Source organism: Myotis lucifugus, unplaced genomic scaffold (genome assembly GCF_000147115.1).
Source record: "Myotis lucifugus unplaced genomic scaffold, Myoluc2.0 scaffold_1281, whole genome shotgun sequence".
In the NCBI taxonomy this organism is placed as follows: Eukaryota; Metazoa; Chordata; class Mammalia; order Chiroptera; family Vespertilionidae; genus Myotis; species Myotis lucifugus.
This window is the reverse complement of record NW_005872329.1, coordinates 49,914-75,891: the sequence shown is the minus strand read 5'-3', so window position 1 is coordinate 75,891 and position 25,978 is coordinate 49,914. Positions and strand designations below refer to the sequence as shown.

The 25,978-nt window shown below is 55.2% G+C and overlaps 2 protein-coding genes across 2 annotated transcripts in view; one reads left to right on the top strand and one right to left on the bottom strand.

The window, feature by feature from the left end:
* Positions 1-5,024: 5,024 nt before the first annotated feature.
* On the top strand, positions 5,025-9,230 carry LOC102432935 (zinc phosphodiesterase ELAC protein 2-like; the record flags this gene model as incomplete). Its single annotated transcript, XM_014449613.2, has 8 exons — positions 5,025-5,186; positions 5,628-5,666; positions 5,770-5,879; positions 6,478-6,577; positions 6,658-6,778; positions 6,920-6,998; positions 7,331-7,475; positions 8,009-9,230. Coding segments are annotated over 8 exons (990 nt in total), but the record flags the coding sequence as incomplete, so codon positions are not given.
* Positions 9,231-10,101: 871 nt separating this feature from the next.
* The window catches only part of LOC102432618 (rho GTPase-activating protein 44-like), a 59,436-nt gene continuing 43,559 nt past the window's right edge, over positions 10,102-25,978 (bottom strand). The window contains 5 exon segments of the mRNA XM_023748335.1: positions 10,102-10,623; positions 14,736-15,113; positions 17,716-17,861; positions 22,732-22,751; positions 22,753-22,957. Of these exon segments, the coding sequence (XP_023604103.1) occupies positions 10,484-10,623; positions 14,736-15,113; positions 17,716-17,861; positions 22,732-22,751; positions 22,753-22,957 (889 nt within the window). The 3' untranslated portion in view covers positions 10,102-10,483.

Here is a 25,978-nt window from a genome sequence, read left to right as displayed (position 1 = left end):
CGGCTTAGGCCCATTCCCCTGCAAGCTGTCAGTCCAAAACATCTAAGGGCTCCAGGACTGCTAGAAGGCGCAGCCCAGGCTGAAGGACCACCCCCCCCCCCCCACCCCCAGTGCACGAATCTTCATGCAGTGGGCCTCTAGTATTTCAATAAAAAAAGATTTTAAATATATTACCAAAACTATACTAACATAGTATAATATCACAAAAGTTGTAGGAAATATTAGAAATCTGCAAATAACAGGATTACTTCTAAAAAAATTTTTTTCTGGCTCTATTTTCGTTCATCAGTTTATGTTGTTCATTATATTCCACAAATGAGTGAGATCATGTGCTATTTATTTTCTCTGACTGGCTTATTTCACTTAGCATAATGCTCTCCAGTTCCATTCATGCTGTTGCAAATGGTAAGAGTTCCTTCTTTTTCACAGTAGTGTAGCATTCCATTATATAGATGTACTACAGGTTTTTAATCCACTCATCTGCTGATGGGCGCTTAAGCTGTTTCCAAATCTTAGCTATTGTAAATTGTGCTGCTATGAACATAGGGGTGCATATATCCTTTCTGATTGGTGTTCCTGTTTTCTTGGAATATATTCCTAGAAGTGGGATCATTGGGTCAAATGGCAGTTTCATTTTAATTTTTTTGAGGTAACTCCATGCTGTTTTCTGCAGTGGCTGCACCAGTCTGCATTCCCACCAGCAGTGCAAGAGGGTTCCTTTTTCTCCACATCTTTGCCAGCACTTGTCCTTTGTTGATTTGTTGATGATAGCCATTCTGATAGGTGTGAGATGGTACCGAGCATGTTTTTATATGTCTCTTGGCATTCTGTAAGTCCTCTTTTTTTTAAAAAAAAAATTATTGATTTTTTACAGAGAGGAAGGGAGAAGAGGGATAGAGAGAAACATTGATTCAGCTGCTTCCTGCACACTCCTTACTGGGGATGTGCCCACAACCAAGGTACATGCCCTTGACCGGAATCGAACCTGGGACCCTTCAGTCTGCAGGCCAATGACGCTCTATCCACTGAGCCAATCCGGTCAGGGCTGTAAGTCCTCTTTCAAAGTGTGTCTATTTAAGTTAGTGATTCTCAACCTGTGGGTCGAGACCCCTTTGGGGGTCGAACGACCCTTTCACAGGGGTCGCCTAAGACCATTGGAAAACACATATATAACTACATATTGTTTTTGTGATTAATCACTATGCTTTTATTATGTTCAATTTGTAACAATGAAAATACATCCTGTATGTCAGATATTTACATTATGATTCATAGCAGTAGCAAAATTACAGTTATGAAGTAGCAAGGAAAATAATTTTATGGTTGGGGGTCACCACAACATGAAGAACTGTATTAAAGGGTCGCGGCATTAGGAAGGTTGAGAACCACTGATTTAAGTCCTTTGCCCATTTTTTGATTGGATTGTTTATCTTCCTTTTATAGGTTGTATGAGTTCCCTGTAAATTTTGGAGATTAAACCCTTATCAGAGATAACATTGGCAAATATGTTCTCCCATACAGTGGGCTTTCTTGTTTTGTTGATGGTTTCTTTGGCTGTGCAGAAGCTTTTTATTTTGATGTTGTCATATTTGTTTATTTTCTTCTTAGTTTCCATTGTCCTAGGAGCTGTATTGGTAAAGATATTGCTACAACATATGTCTGCTATTTTGCTGCCTATGGATTCTTCTAAGATTTTTATAGTTTCCCGTCTTACATTTAAGTCCTTTATCCGTTTTGAGTTTATTTGTATGTATGGTGTAAGTTGGTGGTCTAGTTTCATTTTTTTGCATGTATCTATCTAATTTTCCCAACACCATTTATTGAAGAGACTGTCTTGACTCCATTGTATGCTCTTGCCTCCTTTGTCAAATATTAATTGAGCATAATGGCGTGTGTCAATTTCTGGGTTCTCTGTTCTGTTCCATTGGTCTATATGTCTGTTCTTATGGCAGTATCAGGCAGTTTTGAGAACAGTGGCTTTGTAATGCAGCTTGATATCTGGTATTGTGATCCCTCCAGCTTTCTTCTCTCTCAGGACTGCTGTGGCTATTCGGGGTCTTTTTTTATTCCAGATGAATTTTTGGAGAGTTTGTTCTAGGTCTGTGAAATATGCTGTTGTTGTCGATCTCTCCCTTAAAGTCCTCTAGAAGTATTTTAATATATTTAGGTGCTCCTATATTGGGTGCATATATGTTTACCAGGGTTATATCCTCTTGTTGGATCATTCCCTTTAGTATTATGTAGTGATCTTTGTTGTCTCTTGTTATGGCCTTCATTTTAAAGTCTATTTCATCAGATATGAGTATTGCTACTCCAGCTTTTTTTTCTTTTCCATTTGCATGGAAATTATTTTTCTATCCCTTCACTCTCATCCTCTGTGTGTCTTTTTGTTCTAAGGTGGGTCTCTTGTAGACAGCACATAGTTGGGTCATGATTTTTTATCCATTCAGCTACCCTATGCCTTTTGATTGGAGCATTTAATCCTACGGTTAGGGTTATTATTGATAGATACTTATTTATAGCCATTTTAATTCTGTATACTTAGGTTTTTCTGTTTCTTCTCATTACAGCAGTCTCTTTACCATTTCTTGTAATGCTGACTTGGTGATGATGTACTCCTTTAGCCTTCTTTTGTCTGGGAAGCTCTTTATTTGACTATTTTGAATGATAGCCTTGGTAGATATAGTAATCTTGGTTTCAGATCCTTTCTTTCCATTACCTTGAGTACTTCATGCCATTCCCTTCTGGCCTGTAGAATTTCTGATGAGAAATCAGGTGTCAGCCTTATGGGAACTCCTTTGTAGATAACAGTTTCTTTTCTCTTGCTGCCTTTAAGATTCTTTGTCTTTAATTTTTTGCATTTTAATTATGATGTGTCTGGGCATAGGCCTGTTCGGGTTCTTCTTGCTGGGGGTTCTCTGTGCCTCTTGGACTTGTGTGACTTTTCCTTTACCAGGTTAGGGAAGTTTTCTGCCATTATTTCTTCAAACACCTTCTCTATTCCTTTCTCCCTTTCTGCCTCTTCTGGCACACCTGCTATTCTAATATTGTTACATTTCATGTTGTTCCCCAGCTCCCTTAAGCTGTCCTGATTTTTAATTGTTTTTTTCTTTTTGGTTCTCTAATTGAGTGATATTTTCAACTCTGTCTTCTAATTCACTGATTTGATCCTCAGCTTCCCCTAATCTGCTGTGTATTCCTTCTAATGTGTTCTTTATTTGTGTTATGTCATTCTTTATTTCAGACTGTTTTTTTTTCCATAGTTACTATATCTTTTTTCATGCTATTGAGCATCTTTACCATCTTTACTCTGAACTCTATTTTATTTTATTTTTATTTTTATTTATTTTTTAATATATTTTATTGATTTCTTACAGAGAGGAAGGGAGAGAAATAGAGTTAGAAACATCGATGAGAGAGAAACATCGATCAGCTGCCTCCTGCACATCTCCCACTGGGGATATGCCCGCAACCAAGGTACATGCCCTTGACCGGAATCGAACCCGGGACCCTTCAGTCCTCAGGCCGATGCTCCATCCACTGAGCCAAACCGGTTTCGGCTGAACTCTATTTTAGATAAATTTCTTATGTCTGCTTTACTTATCTCTTTTTCTGGAGAATTCTCTAGTTCTTTCATTTGGGGGTTGTTTCTTTGTTTCCTCATTTTGGTTGTCTGTTTGGGTTTGTGACTATGTTTTAGGTACATCCTCTACACTTCTTAATCTCTAGTGCAGGACAGTGTTAAAGGCTGTTTCTGACTAATTTGATCAGGCAAAGACTCAAAGCCTCCAGAGACCTCCTCTGTCTACAGACTGATAGGATTCCGACTTGAATTGCCCCCAGGCAATCGTCTTCAGGTGTGGCAAGAGTTTTTTCAACAGAGTGGGGCAGTTGCTTCTGCCTGGAGGCAAATTGTTACTTTTAATCTCTTATGTGGCCTCAGGGCAAGGTGTTTTCCAGTAGGGTGTGTCAACATGGTCAGGCAGATGTCTATGTGGGAAAGATGTCTTCTGCTGTGTGAGGGAATGGCTCAGCCCAGGAAACTTGGGGTGTCTGCCTTCTGAGCTCTATCCCCCAAGTCCCTAGTCCTGGATTCTGTTCTCACAGCTCCAGTACACTTCACCCTCCCTCTGCCAGAGCACAAGGTGGGTGGCTCCATAGGGAATTTTGTGTGCTGGTCCTTTAAGAGGGTGCCTGAAGTTTCAGCTGCCACTCTCTGGCAGACAGCACCCCACTGCTTTTCACAGCTAGATGTTACATGGGTACCCTCCTCAGTTCTGGTGCTCTCTGCTGGGGTGCCCACCTCAGGGATTAGATCCCTGAGTTCTCAGTGGCAGCCCCCACAGCTGAGATATCTCTCCAGGACTCCAGTTGTGGTCTGTGGGCGCGCAGCCAGCCCTTCCACGCCTCTGCCTCTCCTACCAGCCTCTATGTGGTCTCCACTTTCAGTCCTTGGGTATCAGGGTTCTCTCCTGCGAGTTTTCCAATGATTATTCAGGAAGTTTTTCTGTATTTTAGTTGTAATTCCAGCTTGTTCCTGGGAGCATGTCCATGCAGCATCCACTTACTCTGCTGCCATTTTTAATCCTACTTTCTATATTCTTTATTCTTTTACTAGTAATCCTCACCCAAGGATATGTTTATTGATTTTAGAGAAAGAGAGAAACGGCGATGTGAGAGAGAAACATTGATTGGTTACCTCTTGTATGCACCCCAACTAGGGATTCAACCCACAACCTAGGTCTGTGCCAGGACTGGGAATCAAACCCACAACCTTTGATTCACAGGACGACGCTCCAGTCCACTGAGCTACCCAGCTAGGACACTTACTACTTCATTAAAGGGCTCTGGGGTTCCGTGGATAGTTCTATATAAGGAGGATGGACATTACAGTTGCGTTCCTGTTTGTACAAGGTCCTCAGAGAAGCAGACGCAAGGTTATGGGAGATAGAGTGCATTCGCTGCTTGGCTCTTCTCTGAGGTCACAGGCCTCTGAGCCGTGAGAGGCCTCTCCTCAGCCATGAACATCTCACTTTTTTCTCTGTAGCTCCGACAAGTCCCTGCTGCTGGACTGTGGGGAAGGTACGTTTGGGCAGCTGTGTCGTCACTATGGCGACGACGTGGACAGGGTCTTGGGCAACCTTGCTGCTGTGTTCGTGTCCCACCTGCACGCGGATCACCACACGGTGAGTGCTGGGCAGGACCCCGGAGCCCCACCTGAGGCAGCTGTGGCCTTGCTCTCCTCCATCCCAAACTTGCCCACCGCCCTGGCTCTTCGCCTCTTGCGAGGTAACGGTCGTTCACAGAACCCAGCTCAGTAATTCTGCCCATAAGGATGCTGGTCTGTTCGCCTGCTGTCATGTCACAGCAGGGGTCTGCCTTCCCACATGCCTGCAGAGGAAACTGCAGCCAGAGGGGTGGGGCTTGGCCTCCTCGGGCAGCTGGGTCTCCAGCCACTGCTCTGTCTTGGGTCAGCATGTGCTGGCTCCCAGCGACAGCAGTGTTAGAGGCTGGTGGCCAATAGAGGGCGAGGGGCTCCTGCAAGATGAGGGCGAGGACCCCAACCCGGGCCGAGGTTGCTGGCGTCTCGTCTCATCTGCATCTTTGCATCTCCTTTCCCCTTCCAGGGCTTGTTAAATATCCTGCTGCAGAGAGAACGCGCTTTGGTGAGTGCGGCGCTTGACCTACTGCCACTTTGGGTTTGCTTGGATTACACCTAGGCCTCCTGCGATGCCTGCCTTTGGTTCAGCTCTGACTTTGTTGTTCCAGGCATCGCTGGGAAAGCCCTTCCACCCTTTGTTGGTGGTTGCCCCAACCCAGCTCCGGGCCTGGCTTCAGCAGTACCACAACCAGTGCCAGCCGCTCCTGCACCACGTCAGGTGAGCTCCCCGCAGCCCGCCCCAAGGCTGTCGCCTCCCCTCCATAGCTCAGGGCTGACCTGGGGCAGGTCAGGATACCCCAGCTCAGGGCTGACCTGGGGCAGGTCAGGATACCCCCGAAACCTTCCCCAGATGTGGCCCAGTGGCAGAAGCAGGGAGAAAGCTTTGACTCAGGGCAAAACCACTAGCTGGCTTCACTTAGATGTCTGTCTTCTTGGCTGCGTTTCCTCGCAGCCTCATTTCAGCTACCTTCTAGTTTCTTGACTTTTGCCAACACCTCGTGATAAAACAGTTGCAGGGCCACGTGCCCGAGTGCCCCGCCAGGGGATGCATGGTGGGAGTTGGCCCTATCCCCACCTCGTGGGAAGGAGTCCGTCTGCCTGGGCCCAGCCATGGCCGCTTGGGCAGGGCCTGCAATGCCTTCGCTGTGGGCAGCTCGCCCGGTAGGTTTCTAGGTGGCCTGGGGTTTGGTTTGTTCTAATTGACGACCTTTTTCAGTCTCACTGCGATTTAAATTGTGTTTCTTTATAATGATTGTGGGGCTTCCCAAATTCTTAAACTTTGATTCAAGTTAAATTTAATGTTTTCTTTCTCACAGTGTGATCCCTGCCAAATGCCTTCAGAAAGGAGCCGAGGTCTCCAGCCCCACACTTGAGAGCTGGATTGGCTCCCTGCTGAGAGCCTGTGATCTGGAGGAGGTACGGGGCGGCCGCAGGAGGCGGGGGGCGTCTGGCGATGGGGGGGCACCGCTGCAGCCATACCCTGCCCTGCCCTCCAGTTTCAGGTCTGCCAGGTCCGGCACTGCAAGCATGCTTATGGCTGTGCGCTGGTCCATACGTCCGGCTGGAAGCTGGTCTACTCAGGGGACACCATGCCCTGCGAGGCTCTGGTCCAGATGGGTGAGTAGAGGCAGCTAGCAGCTTGGTGATCATCCTAGCATCCACACAGGGCACAGGGTCAGGGGATGGAGTGTGGGCAGGAATCCGGGGCCGAGTGCCTGTCCAGCACAGGACCCCGCCCCACGCCCATGCTTCCTTTAGGGAAAGATGCCACCCTCCTGATTCACGAGGCCACGCTGGAAGACGGTCTGGAGGTGGAAGCTGTGGAAAAGACACACAGGTAGCTGCGAACGCTTCGGCCTATCACCTACTCCCTCCCCTTCTCTCCCCTCCTTGTGACTGCTCAGCCTCACGGCAGCCCTGCTGAGAAAGACCTGCCTGCGTCCCACCAGGGGCTGTGGGCTGTGATGGGGAGGTGGTTGGCTTTGGGCCCTTCGGCTTTATCTCTGCAGAGCTCTAGGCAGGGCTCTGAGGCAGCCCAGCTTTAGAAAGAGCTAGAAACAGGCTGGAATCACCTGTGAGCCACGTCAGGGAATATGGCGGGTTGGGGGGCAGGGGCAGGCCCAAGGGGGCGCTTCAGCCGGATGCGACCCTCCAACCCTCTGTTTGCAGCACCACCTCGCAGGCGATCGGCGTGGGGATGCGCATGAACGCTGGGTTCATCATGCTGAACCACTTCAGCCAGCGCTACGCCAAGATCCCCCTCTTCAGCCCTGACTTCAACGAGAAAGTCGGCATTGCCTTTGACCACATGAAGGTATGCGTGTGGTGTGGGCTGCACCGGGTGGGGCCGGGCAGAGAGACCGCGCCACATGGACGCTATGGGAGGGATGGTCAGGCCAGCAATGAGAGGACCTGCCCATCACCCCTCAGGACCAGCACCGGGTTTGAAGGCCGCCCGACCTTCCGCAGGCCCGTTTAGCGCTGGTGACTGGAAATGACAGAGCCTCGGGGGCTCGTCTGTTCCCACCATCACCACAGCCTCGGAGCCTGGAGACGGCCTCTCCTCTTGGGACTGGGGAGCCAGGCTGGCTCGGGCAGGGGCCAGGCTTGTTTCTGAGGAGCCTGATTTTCAGAGTCTGGCAGCCTAGTCTTCTGAAGCCCCTTCACCTGGCCGCCCTCAGCCGCGGTGGGGCGTCTCTGCCCTTTCTTTAGTCTCCTGCCGCCTCTGCATTTTCCGTCTTTTTCCAGCTGTGGTCTGTGGCCGCAGGGTTGGTGAGGGGATGTGTGCCTGCTGGATGGTCACGCGCCTTCCTCACTGAGGCATGTCTTCCCCGTCCTGCCCTCCAGGTGCGGCTCGGAGACCTCTCCACGGTGCCCAGGCTGATGGCCCCGCTGAAAGCTCTGTTTGCTGACGACCTCGAGGAGATGGAGGAGCGCCGGGAGAAGAGGGAGCTGCGGCTGGTGCGGGCGGCCCTGCTCTCCCAGGCGCAGGCGGGCGGAGCTGAGGACAGTGAGCCCTCGCGGAAACGGGCCCATACAGAGGGGCCTGCCAGTCCACAGAGGAAGGTCAGGGCAGAATGAAGGCCAGGAGCGGCCCTGAACTTGGAAGGCTCAAGCCCCACCCCGCGCAGGGTCCCGAGTGCGCCCTCTGCCTGGTGGGCGCCGAGGGCACTGTGGAACGGGCGGCACACAGGAACGGCGGTGGGAGCTGGGCCTTGGCTTGGGCTCCAGGTGAGGACTGCGTGCTGGACGTGTCACGAATGTCCTGGCGGAGCGGGGACAGGAAGCTGCGAGGAAAGAAACGGAATTCGGTGCCAGTGACTTAAGTCACGTAGAAGAACGCATACCAGGCCTGTTCCCGCCAAGCCGTGCCCTCCGCACACCAGAGACAGGCTGTCAAGGAACACGGGTTGTGGATGTGACGTCTTAGTGCCCAAGGCTCAAGGCTTAAGGAGTAGTGTTTCCAGAGCCCAGAACTCAATAAAGATTCCTGCGGAACAAGTGCTTTGCCTGGTCCTGGTGCCGCCTGCGCAGGCCCCAGCGTGTCCCGGAGGCCAGCTCTGAGGCGGGAGGACCACGCCTGTCCCGGGAGGCACACAGTGGCCGGGTTCTGCCGAGTCAGCTGTGCAGGCTGCCAATGGGGCCTGGTTTCATACACCAGTCGGACGGCTGGGTCCACGCGGTGCCTCTGGAACACAGCTTCCCGCAGTGCTGGGAGCAGCGAGACGGTAGTTGACTTTCCCTGGCGCAGTGAGAATGAGAATCCCTCGTTGCCCTTCAGAGTATTACGAAGTAGCATGTCAGGCTGGCTCCCCTGCCCCCTTATGAGCTTGAACAGCACTGAGGTTAGTGCCTGAAGACAGAGAGTTTTTAAAGCTAAGTCCAGTATTTATTTGTATATTCTCCTACCGAGGAGAAGACAGAAATGCTTTAAAAACTGCAGTGATGAGAGGGAGGCAGGCGGAGGCCTTGGCAGCACCTGTCATTGAGTCCCGTGTCCCCACACGCTTCGTAACTTAAACAACGAGAGGCCATGCTCAGGGATAATAAATCTATTTTAATAAGATTACTTTTGACAACTATTTGTACATGTATTTAAAGGTGCTTTCAGCCCCCGGGCTCCATTGCAAATTGGGTACCGAACCGCCCTCGCCAGGAAGTGAGCAAAGCTGGTAGCATCCCAAGTCTGCCAACCCCACGGTCAGAGGAGGGCTATTTTACACTGTGCTGGGAGAAGGAATACGCACTTAAACTTCGCATCGTACACCTGTACACTGGCTTAGATTGAATGGCTCAAATTAAACAAATATAGAGAAATTTCATATATACAAATATATCATGTATAGGTATGTCATATCTGCCTTAAAAGGGTAAAATTGTAAAGTGTGGCTGTGCATGCACGACCCAGATGTCTCTCAGTCCCAGAGGGTGTGGGCTCCCAGTGCCCCCGCCTGTCCCCGAGAGGGGGTGGGGTCTCGTGAGAAGGGGAGAGCCTGACGCTGGGGGTTGGGGCTGGCCTGGTGTCTCCCAGGCCGGTCTCACGCTATGCTCCGGCTCTGGGTAACAGTTATTGCTATTCACAAGTGCCCTCCAGGAGAGAGGATCCTGGTCCCGACCCCGCACCTGTGAGCTGGTGCCCCTGAGAGCTGGAGGTGTAGAATTGCTGTGAGATCATTTGATGTTTGGGGGGGAATGGGGAGGTGTCTTTAGGCCCTCTAGACATCAAGGTCATTTTTAAATTTGGAAGTGTGAAACGGTAAGGTAGAAACAGGAGCTTTCGGTAACACGGTGTGGAAAATAAAACTTGGGAAGTAAAACAAATGTGTTCAGCGTTTACTTAGAGCCCACCAAGGAGGGGAGCCTCCCTGTGCAGCGCAAGTCAGCGCCCAGGACTCGAGAATCCGGTCTGGTCCCTGTCAGTGAAGGGCTTGCTCGCCGTCCAGCCGACACCCGTCAGCTGACACCTAGAACTCGTGCTGTCAGTACAGGCGCAGCCCAGGTCTCACCCAGCACCTGGCCCTCCCCCACCCCCCTGCAGAGGACTGCCAGGAGCCCTTGGTGGAGAGGGCTGCTGCTTGGCATGGAGGCTGAAAGTAGGTCAAATAGGCACAAAGTCAAAGGCAAAGATCAAACAAAAGGCCCACGTCACCACCCGAGGGGAACGAACAAAATCTGCACCACCAATGTTTGCCACTCAGGCCAGGGGTGACTGCTCTCTGCAGAGCTCCGGCCATGCGCGGCAGTGACAGCGAGAGCCACGGGGAACTTGGGCCCAGGGCGCCCTGCCGTATGCTGGTCTGGGCCCACGTATGTACACGCGTGTCAAAGGGCGGTGCTCTCTGAGTCCTCCTCCGAGTCCCTCTTCTCAGTCACCGAGGGCCGCAGCTTGTGCTCCAGGGGACTCAGGCGGAGTGCCGGCCCGAGCTCCACGTGGATGGAGGGGACGTCGAAGTGAGCGAGATCTGGAAGTTGGCAGAGAGAGGTGAGTGGAAAGGGGCTGTGGCTAAGGAGACCCGACGCCAGGGGCAGGCAGCTAGTCAGCATTAGGAAGCGAGCGGGTGGGCCACCGAGGGCCAGCCTATAGGGGGCCACTTGAAGCGTTTTATCGCAGCGTCGCATTAGGGTTGGGCAGCTTCGCTTCTACCAAGCAAGCCTGTGGGCCAGCGCAGACCTGCCCGCCGGGTGGCCCTCAGCACTGCTAGCAGCTCCCGCTGCTCCCGCACACTGCCTCCGGGCCAGTCCCACTGGCAGCCTCCTGGGATTTCGGGGTTGCATTTAGTTCCTAACGCCTGCAGGGACAGGGTGTGAGGCAGTGGAAAAACCCCGTTTTCCCAGCAAGTGTGGGATCCTGAGACAGTGCAAGCACCCCAAGGCTGTGAACAGTAAGAATACCTCGATGGCTGAAGGGCCCGGCAGAGGGGTCCCAGGAGCTGGGCCGAAGTTGCAGCAAACTGCTCCCCAACTGTAGGAAAACCCCATCTCTCAGCCCTTGGAGCCGCTCACCTCGAGGTGCAGCTGCCTCGGGGCACTAAAGGTCTGTTCCTGAGAGAGGATTGGGAAGAGGGACCTGAGGTGAAGGGCTCAGCGCCTGTGGGTCTGGGCCCCTGTGAGCTGCAGAGTTGAGAGGGTCCAGCAGCTCTGCATAGGCGGGGCCCCGTGTGGGCGGGGGCTGCGCTGCCCTGGGAACCCCACCTGCTCACCCCGGGCTGCGCTGCCCTGGGAACCCCACCTGCTCACCCCGGGCTGCAGGGCTCACTGGGAACCCCACCTGCTCACCCCGGGCTGCAGGGCTCACTGGGAACCCCCCCTGCTCACCCCGGGCTGCAGGGCTCACTGGGAACCCCACCTGCTCACCCCGGGCTGCAGGGCTCCAGGCCGGGTAGCCGGGCACAGCCCTGGGCCCTCACCCTCAGCCATCTCACCCGCCCAGCTGCTCAGCTCTGCCTCACCTCGCCTTGCCTTCCGCCTGGGCCCGGGCAGCGGGGAAGCTACCTGGGAGGGAGCAGCCTTTGGGCCGGGACTGGGAGGTGGGGTTTTGTTGGTTTCTTATTTTGATTTTTTTTGTAAAACAAACATTCAGCCCAAAGAATGCCATACCAAGTAGACAGACAGACATCTGGACACGGTCCTAAGAGACACTGTACAAACATGGAAGCTCTGGAATCCAGGTCCACTCCCGCCTCCCAAGCACTCAGCAAGGAGCCACTGCAGCCTGTCCTCACTGGAGGCCTCGGCAGAGGTGAGGGCTGAGCTCAGCCCTGCCTGCCCCCCGCTGGGCCACCCCTGGGTGCCTTGTGGGAGGCTGCTGCTGGCTTGGGGCCCACCCATCTGTACCACCAGGCGGCACATGACCCTGCACAGGTTTCTCACCTCCCCTGTGCCAGGCAGTCAAATGGGAACAGCCCAGGGTGGTGAGGGGTCGTGTGACAGTCCGGACAGCAGGCAAAGAGCGCCCGGCCCAGACTGGTGCTCGAGTGAGCTGCTCAGCGCACCCTGGCTGTTCCCTGGAGACCCTGAGGGGGACTCGCTGACGGTGCTGGGGGTTGGTGGAGCTGGTTTCCTATTAGGAGGCCTGTGGGCCCTGCTGGCCTGGTCTCGGCAGCTCTCATGGGGCACCCCTGGAGGGCTCCCGGATTGGCTCTGGCCACACCTTCTTACTGGGGTAGAAACACCTCGTTCCTTCTGGCTTCGTTCATGTTCTTGCGTTGGTTTCGCTTTAGAGCACCTGCTCTTTATAGGAGGAGACCAGGCAGACCTGGGTAAATGTTCCCCAGTGTTTATCGAGCTGGGGAGATGAGCTCAGGACGCACTCTAATGCTATGGCTTCTCCAGGATCCGCCAGCCTCAGCCTCGGCCTGGAGGAGGCGCGTGGACTTCAGTCTGAGAGTGCAGGTCCCAGGGCGCCCTCCCCGAGACAGGTCCAGGCTGCGGGGGCTATGCCCACGGCCTGAGCGGGCCCTTCGTGGACAGGTCCCTAAACCACGGTGTAGTGAGGAACTGCCCCGGACACTGGGCAGAGAAGTCTCCACAGGTCCGTCCTGGGAAGGGCGGCCTGACCCCCGTCAGCTCAACCTCAGGGAGAGGAGGGGTGCTGGACTAGGTGGCTGGTGACAGAAGGTGAGCAGACGAGCTTGGCCTCTGCCTGGCTTTGTCCCCAGCTCCTGAGGACAAGAAAGAGACCCCAACATGGCCAGGGACCCCAGAAAGCTCCTGCTGCACTGGGGAAGGCACCGAGGGAGCGGCCATGCAGGGCCCAGCTACATGCAGTGCGGAGCGGAGGGCTGGGGCCGCTTACCCTGAACTCCCCTCACATGTATCCAACACTGCGGCACTCATGTCACACAGCTGCAAGGACAATGACAGGATCGGAGAGAGGAATAAACAGGACGGAACAAGAACGCAACACAACACTGTGCCCAGTATCGGCCAGGTGGCCACACCCCATCAGTCCAGCTCCTCCCTCGGTCCCCGGCCTGTACAGGCGGGACAGAACAATGCAGCCGGAGAACACTGAACAGAAAGGCACGGGGTCGGGCATCGCTCAGTCTAGAGGCAGCAGCCCTGAAGCTGGTGCAGTGGGAGGGGTCCTTACACTTCCCACGTGGCTGTGGGCACCGCCTGTCCTGTCCCTCAGTGCCTCCTGTGGCCCACTTTCCCCCAAATCTCTCATTCTGTCCTCTCAGGAGGTGAGCAGACCACCCTGGGTCCTTCCTTGGGTGGCCCCAGAAGTTGGCAGGCTGATGTGTTGGGAGGAGCGGCCCCCCTGGACAACTCAGGGTGACCAGGAGCTCCAGGGGTGTGGCCCTGAACCCCCAAAGCAGTGGGCCTGTGCTCCCTCCCCTCAGGGCTCACTGAGAACACATCTCGCACCAGGAACCACCGGTGGGGAGTGGTGCTCACTCATCTTTCAAGGAAGAATTCCCTTTGTTTTTTACAAGCCTCCGGTAGAAGACAGCAGCTGTACCTTCAACATGATTCATTGCCCAAACCAAGCCAAACCGCCAGACGGCTGCTCCCACAACATTTAAATCTCCAGACCCATCACAAATACCACGCTGGACTAGACTTCCACAGGCAGCACGGAGCGGAGGCCGAGGCCAACCCGCCATCTAGCCAAGGGAAGGCCCATCTCTGCGGGAAGCCAGGCCCAGGGCTGCGCTGCTCTGAGTGCGCGTGGCGCGTGTGTGCATGCAATGTGTTCATCGGTGTGTGTTGTGAGGGCGTGATGTGCACTTGTGTAGTGTGTTGAACTCCCTGTGTGGGGTGGGTGTTCCGTCCCCAGTGGCCCCGCCTTCTGCTACCTGGGACGATACAGGCCAACGAAGCCGGGCTCTCGGCCTGGTGAGGGGCAGGGCTGGCTCTAGTCAGCAGCCACACAAACGTGCCGAGTTCTGACCTCGTGTGCTCGATCCTGGGAGATGTTTCCACGTGTCCTTCTTCCAGACCAGTGGTGTGTGCTACACGTGTGTGCTTATGATTTCATGCCACACGTTTTTCTGGGGGAAAATAGATCCATCTTTGATTTTAAATTCAAAACAAAACTAAATTTAGCCATTGTGGGCTTGTCCAATTAGCTCCTCTGAGAACCAGGGGGACACGTGTCTTGTCTGAACCTGGCCCCTTTATAATGCATGGTGCTAGAAATACATGTTTCTAATTAGGCTTATTCAATTAATAAAAAGGAAATGTCTTTGGTCCGTAGGGTTTCTGAAGACACGGGGAACGCCTCCCGCACCACTGTGCTCAGGTGCCAGCGGGTCTGCCATCTCCCCCAGCTTCCAGCTTTCCCAGGAGCTCAGGTGCTCAGCCCCCAAATTAGGGCCGACGCAGAGCCCTGGCTGCGGGCACTGGACTGGGAGACCCCTGCAGAGGCCCGCTGCAGGGCAGCTGGGTCCCTCCCGAGCTGCTCTCACCGGCTGCAGGGGCATCTCAGGGGATCCCCTGGGGAGCTACGTTGGGACCAGCACAGCCGGCCCCTGGCAAACGGGTTGTTGACAGGCAGTGGCACCAGCAGCCCTCCCTCGGCCCATTGTGCTCAAGTTCGTGGAAAACGGAGGAAGCTGGGCGTGGTTACCTGTGGACATGCTTTCCCCGGGGGCCATGCCGTCGAGCACGGGGTGCTCCGTGGACTGCGGGCTGGAGGCGGAGAGGCTCGCCGTGGGCGGCTGCGGGGGCGGCAGCGTGGGTCTCTGCCGGGGCTTCGGGGTGGGCCGCGATTTGGTTAAAGTGCTGGCGAAGCTGGAAGGAGAAGCCAGAGGGGGCACTGCCGCCGGGGAGAGCTGGCCCGAGGCCAAGGGGTACCCTTGCGGGTAACTGAGTCCGTAGGGTGACGGGGTGCTCGGGGGCGTAGGTGACAGGCTGAGTGGGGACGGCTGGCCAGTGGGCAGCTCTGACATAGCGCCTGGCTGGCCGAAGGGTACCTTGGGTGGAATCGGTGCCAGCTTCTTGGAAACTGGAAGAGAAAACACAACAGCAACACACAAGGTTGTTCCATGACGCCTGGGGTCCATGCGGGGTTGGCGCACCCCTCACCCCCTCTTACCCCTCGCCACCCCAGCCCTTGGCACCCTGAGAGCAGGCAACACAATTTTTAAAAATTCACCTAGACTTGCAAGTTTTCATGTCCTCCCTAATTTCTGTTCACTAATTTCTCCTCTTCTCTGGATTCCTGCCCTCTCTCCCTCTCCTTTCTCTCTCTCTCTCTCTCTCTCTCTCTCTCTCTCTCTCTCTCTCTCACACACACACACACACACACACACACACACACACACACAACAGTATACAGACACATTTCCCCCCAACAGGCCGTGGCTGGCTTCCCAGCGCCAGTCACCATTGGGGTGACAAAGGGATCGGTGGCCCAAGGAAGAGTGAGCCAGTGCCACAGCCCAGACGACAATCAGAGTTCAACATGTGACGGTGGGCCCAGGATGGGCGACTGTCAGCATCGGAAGCTGACCTTTGGCCTCAGTGACCGATAGCCTGTAGGTGGGCCACAGAGGCTCGGCGCCTGGCACTGTTCGTCCGCCCGCCCTGCCCTCCACCCGTGCACAGGGCACAGCGTGCCCCGACCTCCTCTGCAGGCCTCCATGTCCCTGTGTATTGACTTAGTCCTGCTGAAGGATGACAACTACATTTCACTTCGAACTGGAAATGGCCGGGAGGATGAGAAGTGGGAACATCCAGGGCAACCTGTCAGCCCAGTGGGCTGCCTGTGGTGCCACTAATTCCAGAAGAGATTGTCCTTTAGCCCCAAGGAGGCCTCAGGGACCCCCCCTTCCATGGAAAACCTATGCTGATCGCACCTCACGCACGGCCCTGGCTCCTTCCGTGTGCAGCGTGGACAAGGCAAGCACATGTTCTCCAGGGTCAATCAATGTGGCCCAAATGCCTCCATCTTCCCACTGTGCCCCGGGGCACGCCCGTAAATCTCTCCACAGCAGGCAGGGATGCAATGAGACCGTGTGCAGGAAGCCCCGTATAATCCTGACTTAATAAACCACCCGCAGCTCTGCCGGCCCGGGTGGGACTTGCTCCCCGGGTGAGGAGCAGGTGGGGACCAGGGACCATGCTTGAACCTGTCTTCTCCCAAAGGTGCCGAGGGGAGCAGTGACAGCACCAAGACGTCTGTGTGACATCGCCACTCCGGGAAGTTACAGGACAAGGCCGTGATGCCAAAAGACAGAGGTGTTAAAACTGCCAAGTGTGCCAGTTGTGGAGGAGGCGGAGAAAGCTGCATATTTCAGTGGTGACCGAGCTACCAAACGCCCTTGGGAAGGGACCTGAGTCCCCCAGAGGCCCTGTTGCTGTGAGGAGGGAAGCCCAGCCTGCCGCTGGCATGAGGAGCCCTGACTCCTGTGGACAAAGTGATGGCTTAGCCATCACCCCAGTGTAGGGCTGGGGAGGGTTAGGCCTTGCACACAAACCACCAAAGAACTGTTTCTAGACCACAGGGAACCCTATGGGTGCCGGAGGAACCCTGGATGCTGAAACCCCAGCCCACCGCTGCGGCCCAGCGCCTGTGTGTGGAAGGGTCCATGTGAGCAGTGCCCACACTACCACCTGCGGTACCGCTCCACGCTCACCTTCCTGAGAGCTGCGCCTGCTGCTGTTACACCCCTACTGTGCACCTGCTACGGTTACACCCTCTGAGCTCGGCACACAGTAGGGCCCAACAACTATCTGTGGAGTGCATGAGGCATGATGGGAAGGGACAGAAGGAAGGCTGCTGAGGGCAGACTAGGGTCATGGGTGCCGCTGTGGCCTGGCGCCGGGCAGGGGGAAAGCTACCGGCCCTAAAGGTGTGCATGGACAAGGTGACCAGCCCTGGGCCCCCAGCCCTGGAGCTGCAGCCCCTCTGAGGCGCTGGAGAGGCCAGAACGAGGACAAAGCCAACAAAGGCTCCAACAAAGGAGCCAACAAAGGCTCCTTTAGACAATGTGAAGCCTGAAAAGTGACAGCATAGATGAAAGCGAACAGAAAGGCTGGGTACGCTCCCCTCCCCGCAGCCCCTGTTGGTCAACCGTCACCAGGAGCAGGTCGTCAGCTTGGGGTTCATTTCAGAGGGAATGGCCTTTACAGTGCCTTTCATGGCAGATTCTGGGGTGGGCGGCGAGGGCTTAGCACAGGAATTCCCAGAGCTCTAAGACATAAATATGAAGGGCAGGACTCCGGGACAAGCCAGTGGTTCCCCTCTTGGTCACATCCCACAAACAACCCAGGGGCAGGCAGCTGGGTAAGGCCCGGTTTGGGGCAGGAGGCCCCGCACAACAGATGGCTGCGGGGGCCTGGCGGGGCCTGGAAGGCACGCATCACCCCGGGCAGAGGTCCTGGTGTACAGAAAGCCAGACCTTCAACCCGCCTGACGAGCCCACTGCTCAAACGAGGAAACTGAGGAAAGGTGATGAAATGTCCCTTTGAGAGCTGGTCGACCTCTAACCGCTAATGCACAGATGGGGACCGGTTCGCTAGGCCACAGGGTGTCTGAGCACCCAGGCTGGTGGGGAAGTGAGTTTCCAGGCAGCGGGCAGCCATCAGCCCCAGGCGGGACGTACCTTTCCGGAGAGTGTGAGGGCTCTGGTCAGCCGGCTGCGGGCCGGGGCTGGTGCCTGCTGGCGTTCCGGCACAGGGTGCCCCCTGGCTGGAACCCGGACTTCCCTTCTGCCCAGATCCTGGAGAAAGCTCCTTGCTTCTAGAAGCGCTGAAACACAAACACACAAGAGGCCACTCAGCACCTCCCCGTGGATGCAGAACGTGCCTGTCTCACCAGCGCGGTCTGCCTGGCTCTGGGTGTCTCAGGCCCTTCCTCAGCCTCCCAGACGACCCTGGCGGTGCCTGGCCCTCCTGGGGCTCTGATGGCTGGGCCCTACTTCCTCCTCTGCCTGGCACTGGCTGCCAGCTCCCTCATCACCAGAGACTATGAGCGACGGGCAGCAGGCCCCAGCACCCGCCCCTCTGTCCTGTGAGCCACACTGGGACCTGGACATTCGGGAACTGGGACACCCAAGTGCTCTTGTCCCCTGAATCCACAGCACAGCAGAGCCTGTGTGCCGAGTGAGGTCTGATGACCGCGTGGCCATGGTTCCCCTCTGTCCAGCTGCTTTCCCTGAGCCCCCATAAAGTCCCCAAGCAGGGGAGGACTTTGGGGACCCATCCTCAAACTCAGGAGATCCCAGCAATGGTAAGGTTGGAACAGAAGCTGGCTGTGCTCCCAAATGTGGGAAGTTCAGTCCCAGCCCCCCATGCTTGGAGGGGACCAGGGCCAATGGCACCGGGGGCCTCTGGAGCCCCTTCAATTGATCAAGGGACACCCTGAACCTCCAGGTCCCAAGGAGGGCCCACCCTTCACTGCTGGCTCTTCCTCAGGCTGCCTCCTAAGGATAAAGTGCACCCTACTCATAGTCCACCCCCAGACCAGGGCCAGCTAATCAATACTGACTCCTCGCTCCCTACCATCCCCCAACATGCCATCCATGGCAGACATTACCAATCTATCTCCATTCTCATGTGTTTTTTTCTTTCTTTTTTTGTTAATCCTCACCCAAAGATATTTTTTCCATTGATTTTTAGAGAGAGTGGAAAAGAGGGCGAGAGAGGGAAACATCAATGTGAGAGAGAGACATCAATTGGTCGCCTCCCTCCCACACCTGCACTGACCGGGGCCAAGGATCAAGCCTGCAACTAAGGTATATGCCCTTGACTGGAACTGAACCCAGGACCCTTCAGTCCTAGGGCCAATACTCTACCCCCTGAACCAAACAGGCCAGGGTTTTAACGTGTTTCAGCAGAATGCTGCAGGCAGCCCCAAGAGAACCAGGAGGTGACCTGGAGTTGGGAGCTAACTTCATCCTAGTGAGAACCCACCTGGACTCTGATGCCCTCACACAGGACACGGGAAGTGTGGAAACCTAAATCCTGCCCAATGGTTATTTCTTCCCCACAAGTAGCAACAGCCATTTCTTCCTAAATTTGTTAGAAACTCTAAATGACAGAGCCAGGAATATACAGCTCGTCCCACCGGGGTTTGGTGAAAAGGCTGGGAGGGCCCTGGAGCAGGTCTTCCCCACGGGGGTGGGGGGAGCGAAGGGAAGGCCACAGGTGGTAGTAGGTGGCCCCTGTTAAGGATGAGTGTCACCCCACAGCTGGTGATCTGTAGAGAGCGCCTGGGAAGGCACATGGGCATTTCTTTAATTATTGTCAGCTGAATCCAGTGGCGTTGGCAGAGCCACATCCTGGAAACATGCCTTGCCAGAGGCAGGAGTGTTGTCAGCTTGACCTTCAGCCCAGGCACCAGGGGGTGGGTTTTGTTATCTAAATCCAGCCAAGCACCAGGAAATGAATATGACTCAGGCCCACCCAAGAATGCACATAATCTCCTTTGTCTTGACCTTTAGTAAAACTCCCTGGTTTTTGCTGTATAAAATGAATGCGCTGTATTGGCTCTGAGTCCCTGTCTCTCCATCAGAGGACAGTGGTCCCACCCAGCCCCAGCTTTTTCCTTCCATCTCTGTGTCTGTCTTTCTTTCATTTTCTCAATTCCCAGCAGCCCCTATTCAGGAACCGAACTGCTCTCTAGCTGCACTGGACGAAGAAAAGAAATATTTACAGTGATCTGCAAGGGGAAGACCGTCTCACCAGAGGGCCAGACGGCACTAGCTCCTTTCTCTATTCTGTGGATGAACAATAGAAGCAACCACAACCTGAAACCCTCAACTTACTCTTTTTTAAAAAATTTAAAAAATATATATTTTTTATTGATTTCACAGAGAAAGGGAGATGGAGAGAGAGATAGAAACATTAGTGATGAGAGAGAGTGATTGATCAGCTGCCTCCTGCACACCCCACACTGGGGATTGAGCCCAAAACCCAGGCATGTGCCCTGACCGAGAATAGAACCCTGACCTCCTGGTTCATAGGTTGACGCCAGCCACTGAGCCATGCCAGCCAGGCTCGCCTCATTCTTTATTCTTCAGGCCTGAGGTGACCAGGCAATGATCACCTTAATGCCAATGATCTCTCCACCCTTCCGCCCATCTCTGCCTCCATCAAGAGGAAGGTAAAGTAAAACAATAAACAACAAAACACCCAACAAGCAAACAAAATAATTGCTTCTTGTCAGGTAACAGGCTCTTCTTTCCCCTCTAGATAGACAAGAATCTGGGGACCAGGGAGCTCCCCTGCTCCTTCCTCCCACTTGCACTGCGCCCCCTCCCGCAGAACCAGGCGTTTACCTACGCTGCTGCCCAGATGCTCTCTCTGCAGCACAGGTGCAGCTGACCCAGGGGAGAGGTGGGGGTGAGCGGTTAGCAGGCGCGCTGGAGGGAGGAGGCACAGGTACAGCCCGCTGGAGGGCAGGTTGTTTTGGGGACGCATCGCTTAGTGAGCTGGGATGCGAAGGGCAGGGAAGAGTTTGGGGTTGGAGTTAATGCCAAGCAGAGGAACAGGTGCAGAGGCTGAGCCTGCCTGGAGAGCCACCTGCCTTGAGGGCAGAGGGGAGGAGGGGCGGACCTGGCGGGAAGGGGAGGGTTGGAAGCAGCCACAGGGAGGGAGGGCCTGCCATCCTCAGGGGAGGGAGCCCTGACAGCAATCAGCAACTGCAGGAAACATCATCTGGCTGCAAATGTCCAGGGAACAGGACAAAGAAACAGAAAAGCAATGGAACACGGGTTCCCACTGGGAGGAATCCGCGCAGGGAGAGCGAGAGAGTGGACGAGACAGTGTGGACACTGGCACCCAAAGGGAAGCCACAGGACTGGTCACTCGGGAAAGGGGACGAGCAGCAGGGACTGACCCTGCGAATACTCTGAACCAGTGGGCGCTGTTCCCTGCCCTTGAGTGACCGCACAAGGCCACCCATCCACAACATTCGGGAACACCTCAGAGCCGGGGAATCTATCTTTGAGGGGCATTTTCTAGAAATATCATTTAATGCCAAATGCTGTTGGCACCAAACAGAGATGGGAAATCAGGGTGGGGCCAGTGAGTGTCTGCAAAGGGAGCCTCTGCAGCAAGTCTCCTATTTGTCCACTTCCTCTCGGCAGCCTCTAGGGCCCACCGCACCCCCTCTGCTTCCCCACTGAGCTCGCTCCCAGCCCATCCCTCCAGGGACCTGAGGATAGTGAGCACCCAGCCAGGGCCGCCTGTCCTCTGAGTTGGACCCATCAGCAACAACCCAACTCCAGCATCAGTTACCCTCTCCAACTCCGTGACTGTCCTCTATCCCTTCATCAATTTCCCATTTCACAGGAAAATACCTTCTATTCATTAAAGGGAAAAAACAAAGTCTGCAATCCTTCATTTGAGGTGTGTATGCATGTGTGTGTGTCTGTGTGCATGTGTGTGCACGAATGTGTGGGCATGTGCTTGTATATGCATGCATACATGTGTGTATGCCCACATGTGTGGACATGTGCACATGTGCACGTGCTTGTGTGCACGCATGCATACATGTGTGTGTGTGCGCGTGAGTGTGTGGGGGTGCATGCGCACCTGAGGAAAGACTGGGCTAAAAGGTTCACTTCTCAGTCTCCAGCCTTTCCCAGCAGTGGCCGTGAGGGAAAGCTGACTGCACAGGGGCCTCTGATTTCACATAGCTTTCCTAGGTCTCTGGATTGCTGTTTGAGAACAGGTAGAAACAAAGGACAAAGTAGTTGGCTGTGCAGATCCCACTTCTAGAAACCCCTCTGACCACACCCCTTCCAAGGAAGGGCCAGGCACAGCCACCTCCTGCTGAGACCCCGGCAAGACCATGAGCCTTAACCATTTGTGATATTTGCTCGCTGGAAGGCAGGCGCCTTCAAGGGACAGATGGCATCTTTCCTCTGGATGGACACGGTCTTGCAAATGTTCACTCAACTAGTGATACAATGATCTGGTTCTCTTTTTTCTTCCCCCAGGAGAATGGAAAACAGCCATGCAGCCTCCTGCAGAGGTCCCCAGGCTGGCGTGACCCCATGACCTCCTGCAGAGGTCCCCAGGCCAGCATGACCCATGACCTCCTACAGAGGTCCCCAGGCCGGCATGACCCATGACCTCCTACAGAGGTCCCCAGGCCGGCATGACCCATGACCTCCTGCAGAGGTCCCCAGGCCGGCATGACCCATGACCTCCTGCAGAGGTCCCCAGGCCAGCATGACCTATGACCTCCTGCAGAGGTCCCCAGGCCAGTGTGACCCATGACCTCCTGCAGAGGTCACCAGGCCAGCGTGACCCCATGACCTCCTGCAGGTCCCCAGGCCAGTGTGACCATATGAACTCCATTCTTCCCTGATTGGCACCCACTTTAGCAGTAAAAATGGCCCCTCCAAATGTAAAGGTGGAGGAGAGGAAACAGGAAATGGAGAGCTGGGCACTGAGCTTCCTCTCACCCCTTTGCAAGCTGCCACCTGACACATTTGCTGTTGGCTTGGGAGGCACTTCTTGGAAAGCCTGGCCTTCATCTGATAACCCAGGGAGCTGGAGTGGCTTACTGGGCGCCAGCTCGATGTAGGAAGCCAGCAGGAATGCTCAGAAATGGGGGTGAGGACGTCCACAAGGCCGGAGGTGGGTGCAGTGAACCTGCCCGCGCTTACCTGGTCCGCTCGGCCCCAGGGCTGGAGGCCCAGGCCGGATGGAGAAAGCGAGGGCACCACGGGGTCCTCTGGGGGCTGCTCCAGAAGGGGTGAGGGCAGAGGCGCTGCCAGCTCCTCGGGAGGGGCGGGGGGCTGCGTGGAGGGTGGGGCGCACGACCCTTTCCGGCCTGCCGACGACGAGCCTCTTCGCGCCACCCAGGACGTGTCCATCACCCTCACGCCCATGCTGGTGAGGGACACAAAGACACGTGCTTACCCGTGCGTGACAGATGGCACCCCTCCCCCACGAAGCGGACACATTCAAGCAGGTGGGTGTTAGAACAGCAGCGCAGCCTTAGCACCCTCCTGGGCCCAGGGGAGCGAGGAGACAGGCAGGGCTCCCCTGATGGCCAGGCCACTCCTGGAGCCCCCCGCCCGCCGGCCGGCCTCGCCCCAGCTGGCAGCTGCACTTCACCCTCTGCCAAAGCAGCTGTTGTCAGTGCGAATGCGGCCTCTCTGGGGGCATTCGCTCCTCCCAGGTGGGAGACGCAGGGGAGCAGGACAGGGACAAGGGCAGCATGAGACCAGAACCAGGCACCGGCCTCAGGAGACATCTAAACAGCCATCCTTTCTGTCACTTGCCGTCCAGAGCACAGAGTCAGCAGGGCCCGGTGCTGGCCGGGCACCGGCCAAGCTGTGCGTCCGCAGGCCACGCCCGCCTGCCTACCCTGCAGGACGGGCTGATGGTGCCGGTGGCCTCCCTCGGCTCAGGTCCCACTTCAACGATGGGAACAGTCACCTCAAGTCCGTCGGCCAAGCAACCACACACACATCCCCTCGCAGAGCTCGCCGAGGCGCAGCGCGCTCAGCGTTCAGACTGAACATGGCCTGCAGCTACCCAGGATACTGTACCTTTGGATTTTCCTAAGGCTGCAGGGACAGAAACATACAGATATTAGTGTCAACAACTGTCCTTCCTTGGGACACACAGGTCGTCTCTCGTCAGGGTCTCAGCCTTCACTGTGTCAGGACCTTGTTTCAGTTTCGTTGGTCTCCTAGCTAAAGTGACTCTTCTACTTGTTGGGTGAAAACTTCTCTGCTTCGCGGCGGCTCACAGGCGAACAGAGAGAGGGGCTGGAGTTGATGCTGGCGCGCAGAGGCATGTGGGCAGGAAACGCATCACAGGGAGAGAGCGAGTTGCTGGAAGGGTAGGAGCCTCTGCTGTGTCTAAGTTCACGATTAAAAGGCGGTTCATTCCCTTTCCTCTGGTCGAGGAGTAACGGGAACTACAGTGCACGGTCCAGGCCTGCAGGACCAAGGCAAGGGCTGAAGTTTCCAGTACTAAGGGCGGACAGACTCACTCAGGGAGGAAGTATGTGCTCCCAGCCCCGTGTCTCTGCAGGAGCCTGCGCAGTGGGCCTGAGGGCTGTGCGTGCTTCCTCTCACCTCTCCTCCCACGCTGGGATGGGAGAGATGCCTGACACCCCTTCTGCAGGATCCCCAGGGACCTCTCCATGTCTAGGGTCCCTGTTAATAAACCTCATCTCCCTTCGATGAGGCACCTGGGGGGGGAGGGGTCAGTCTCTTTCCAGGACTCAGTAGCTTTCAAGCCATCTTGGTCCAAGGACCTGCCACCAATACATAAGCACCTTCCACAGGGGATCCTGAATCACTCCTGGAGGCCCCCCAAAAGCCCGGAAAGAACCAGGTACAACCCTCATATTTAGAGTGAGCGGCAAGGGAGCATCAAATCATGCTCTGTGGCTTCAGAATTTCCCAGGATGCAGAGCAAGAAGCTTAATTCTCCACTGGGGGAGGGAGCTAATACCACTCAGCCGCATGGGCGGAGATGGCAGGCATGCAGCTGTCTCCCACGGTTCAAGGAATGGTAGGTCTCACCCTGTTTTCTCTTCCTTTGGATTCTCTTTCCCCTAGAAAGACATTTCCCATGGGTGGGGGGTCGGGGGAAGGCCGGAGAGGGCTGATGGGCACGCCTTCTACTCCCAATGGCACCTTCCAACCTCAGCAGCCTTAGGTGCCAGGCTGCCTGATCGCCTGGTTTACCAGGAGGAGTCGGCTAGGGCACAGGGTATGGGCAGGGTGAGACCTGCCAGGTGTCAGTGGCAAAATGCCAGTCACCAAGAAATAATGCCTGAACGTGAACTTCTGCTTCTACAGGGGGGCTGCCTGCCTTGTTGCAGGAACCCCCCTCCACCTGCAGCTGCTCTCTCATGGGGAGTGGGGGGGGGGGGACGGACACCACCTGCTCCAGGGAGCATGCGTCAGATGTCACTGACACTTTCACAGGTAAAGACGAGGAGTCCAGGCAAGGGGCCAAGGAGCAGGGGACACAGAGCTCTTGGCTGCTCATCTATGGGGCCACGGGGGAGGCAGGTACAAACCCTCGCCATAGCAAGGCAGTCCCATGTAACTCCTCACAAGCTACAAGGACCTTACATTTGCATGGAACTTATCATCAGACACACTTGGTATGTTTCATGAGACCATACCCTGGATTAGATTCTGAAAGACCAATGCTTCAGGACGCAGCTAAGCCATTCACTGAGTCAGTAAAGCTCTCTCCTCATCTACACAGTGAGGCCAGCACCTCCCACCCCACCTCCAGCCTTCAGCCTTTCACCAGGGTGAGTGCTCAGATATATTTAGCATGGCCTCGGCCATCACTGGGAGAGGCTGCTGCGGGGTCCTGCAGGGGTTGGTGGTGTGAGCTGGGAAATGGCTGTGTCCAACAGGCGGTCTGCCCAGCGACACAGAAGGAATGCCATGGGGCTGACCTTGGAGATGCAGAGTCATATGGCATCTTGATGGAGGGGAGAGAAAGGCCTGGGAGCAGGAGAGTGTGGAGCTGGGGTGGCAGCTCCAAAATGGGGTGACCCCTCTCCCTGTCCTGCTCACCCTGATTCAGCAGTCCCGTGGGCAAGAGCGAGCCTTTGAAAGGAGGGACTTGGTGTGTAATCCCACATTTCTCATCACTAACTGTGCGGTATAGACGCGTTCCTTGCCCTCTGGTGCCCTCTGTCAGACGGAGCAATACCATCCCCCTTTCTCTTCGGGTTGTTGTAAAGAGCAAATAGGAGAGTGTGCACAAGTTACTGAGCATCTAGTAAGAAACCAGTACTTGGTGACTTTGACTATGATGATGCTCTGTTCTTGTAGGTGCCAAGTACAAGTGATTTATAAGGCCCCCCACCCCCGATAAATGGATAGAGGGAACCCAAGTCTAAAACAGGCCGATCAAAGGGGAAGT